Source organism: Lipotes vexillifer, unplaced genomic scaffold, assembly GCF_000442215.2.
Source record: "Lipotes vexillifer unplaced genomic scaffold, Lipotes_vexillifer_v1.1 scaffold110, whole genome shotgun sequence".
NCBI lineage: Eukaryota > Metazoa > Chordata > Mammalia > Artiodactyla > Lipotidae > Lipotes > Lipotes vexillifer.
In genome coordinates, this window is record NW_006791887.1 from 641,916 (window position 1) to 643,923 (window position 2,008).

At 39.5% G+C, this 2,008-nt stretch overlaps 1 protein-coding gene across 1 annotated transcript; it reads left to right on the top strand.

Moving 5' to 3' along the window:
• Positions 1-471: 471 nt before the first annotated feature.
• LOC103083077 (solute carrier family 25 member 36-like) lies at positions 472-1,600 on the top strand. Its single transcript, XM_007464929.1, has 2 exons — positions 472-855; positions 1,043-1,600. The coding sequence occupies exons 1-2, from the start codon at positions 472-474 to the stop codon at positions 1,598-1,600; spliced, it is 942 nt and encodes a 313-aa protein (XP_007464991.1).
• Positions 1,601-2,008: the final 408 nt, after the last annotated feature.

Below are 2,008 nucleotides of genomic sequence, written 5' to 3' on the forward strand. Positions count from 1 at the left end.
AGCCCCCGCTCACCACAACTAGAGAAAGCCCACGTGCCACAACAAAGACCCAATGCAGCCAAAAATAAAATTAAATTTAAAAAAAAACAAAGGAATATTAAATACCTTCAGACAAAAACTAAGGAAATTTATTACCAATATACCTACTCTACAAAAAATGTTAAATTTCTTCAGGCAGAAATAATATATCAGACTGAAAATTGGATCTACCAGAAAGAAACAAGAATAAATTAAATGGAACAAATGAAGATAAAATTAAATTAACATTTTCTTATTTTCAATTATTCTAAAACAAAAGTAACAGTAATGCATTCTATATTTATAGCATATGAAAAAGTAAAAAGTATGACAGTAGCACAAAGGATGGGAAGGAGGAATTAAGAATATACAGTTGAGGGGCGGAAGCTGCGACCGTCGCAGTGGCCAGATCCACGTCCCGCCTCAGCGCCTGGAGGACATGCGGGAGAGAGAATGAGCCAGAGGGACACGCTGGTGCATCTGTTTGCTGGAGGATATGGTGGTGCGGTGAGAGCTATTCTGACATGTCCACTGGAAGTTGTAAAAACACGGCTGCAGTCATCTTCTGTGACACTTTATATCTCTGAAGTTCAGCTGAACACCATGGCTGGAGCCAGTGTCAATCGAGTAGTGTCTCCTGGACCTCTCCACTGTCTAAAGGTGATCTTGGAAAAAGAAGGGTCTCGTTCCCTGTTTAGAGGATTAGGCCCCAATTTAGTGGGGGTGGCCCCTTCCAGAGCAATATACTTTGCTGCTTATTCAAACTGCAAGGAAAAGTTGCATGGTTTATTTGATCCTGATTCTACCCAGGTACACATGATTTCAGCTGCAATGGCAGTAATTGTTGACTGACTCATTAAAGTTTTAAAGCTGGAAGGTAAAGCTTTAAAGATCAAGGTGGTGAAATACTCTTTACCAATGAAAAGAGATCTTGGGCAAGTTAGAGCATGAGAAACTGAATACAAAATAATCCAAAATATTTCATAAAAATGGATGTGCAATATTACTGATCATAGCGCACAAGGTGAAAGGTTTTACCGCAATCACAGCGACCAACCCCATTTGGCTTATAAAGACTCGGTTACAGCTTGATGCAAGGAACCGTGGGGAAAAGCAAATGGGCACTTTTGAGTGTGTCCATAAAGTGTATCAGACAGATGGACTTAGAGGATTTTATAGGGGCATGTCTGCTTCATATGCTGGCATATCAGAGACTGTTATCCATTTTGTTATTTATGAAAGTATTAAGCAAAAACTACTGGAATATAAGATTGCTTCTACAATGGAAAATGAAGAAGAGTCTGTAAAAGAAGCATCAGATTTTGTGGGAATGATGCTAGCTGCTGCCACCTCAAAAACGTGTGCCACAACTATAGCATATCCACATGAAGCCATAAGAACAAGACTGCATGAGGAGGGAACAAAATATAGATCCTTTTTTCAGACACTGTCTTTGCTTGTTCAAGAAGAAGGCTATGGGTCTCTTTACCGTGGTCTGACAACTCATCTGGTGAGACAGATTCCAAACACAGCCATTATGATGGCCACCTATGAATTAGTGGTCTACCTGCTCAATGGATAGCACCACCAGGCTATTGTACTATAAAGAGGGAAGACCAAAAGATACAGTGGACCATGGAGTACCGAATCCAGCTTGGTGGACAAAAGGAAAATAGTGTGGGAACATGGAACTATACCTAAGTGGAAGTTTGGTTGTAGGAATTAAAGTAATCATAACCACATTACTTAGTCTTTTTAGTAATGTGAAAAAAAACCTTGGCTGCCTCCAAGAAAAAGCCTTTAGAAGAGCTCGTTCTTCAAAATTGCCATTTTCTCTACCATGTCCACAGGACACAGTTGGCATTTTGTTGATTTATGGCATTCAGAGTATAGTGTTTATTCCATGAGCACTTTTCCAGTCTTCTAGACAGAGCCATCTGTAACTGTATAACTATCCAAAGATAGTATTGACAGTTATAAATTTCTAACT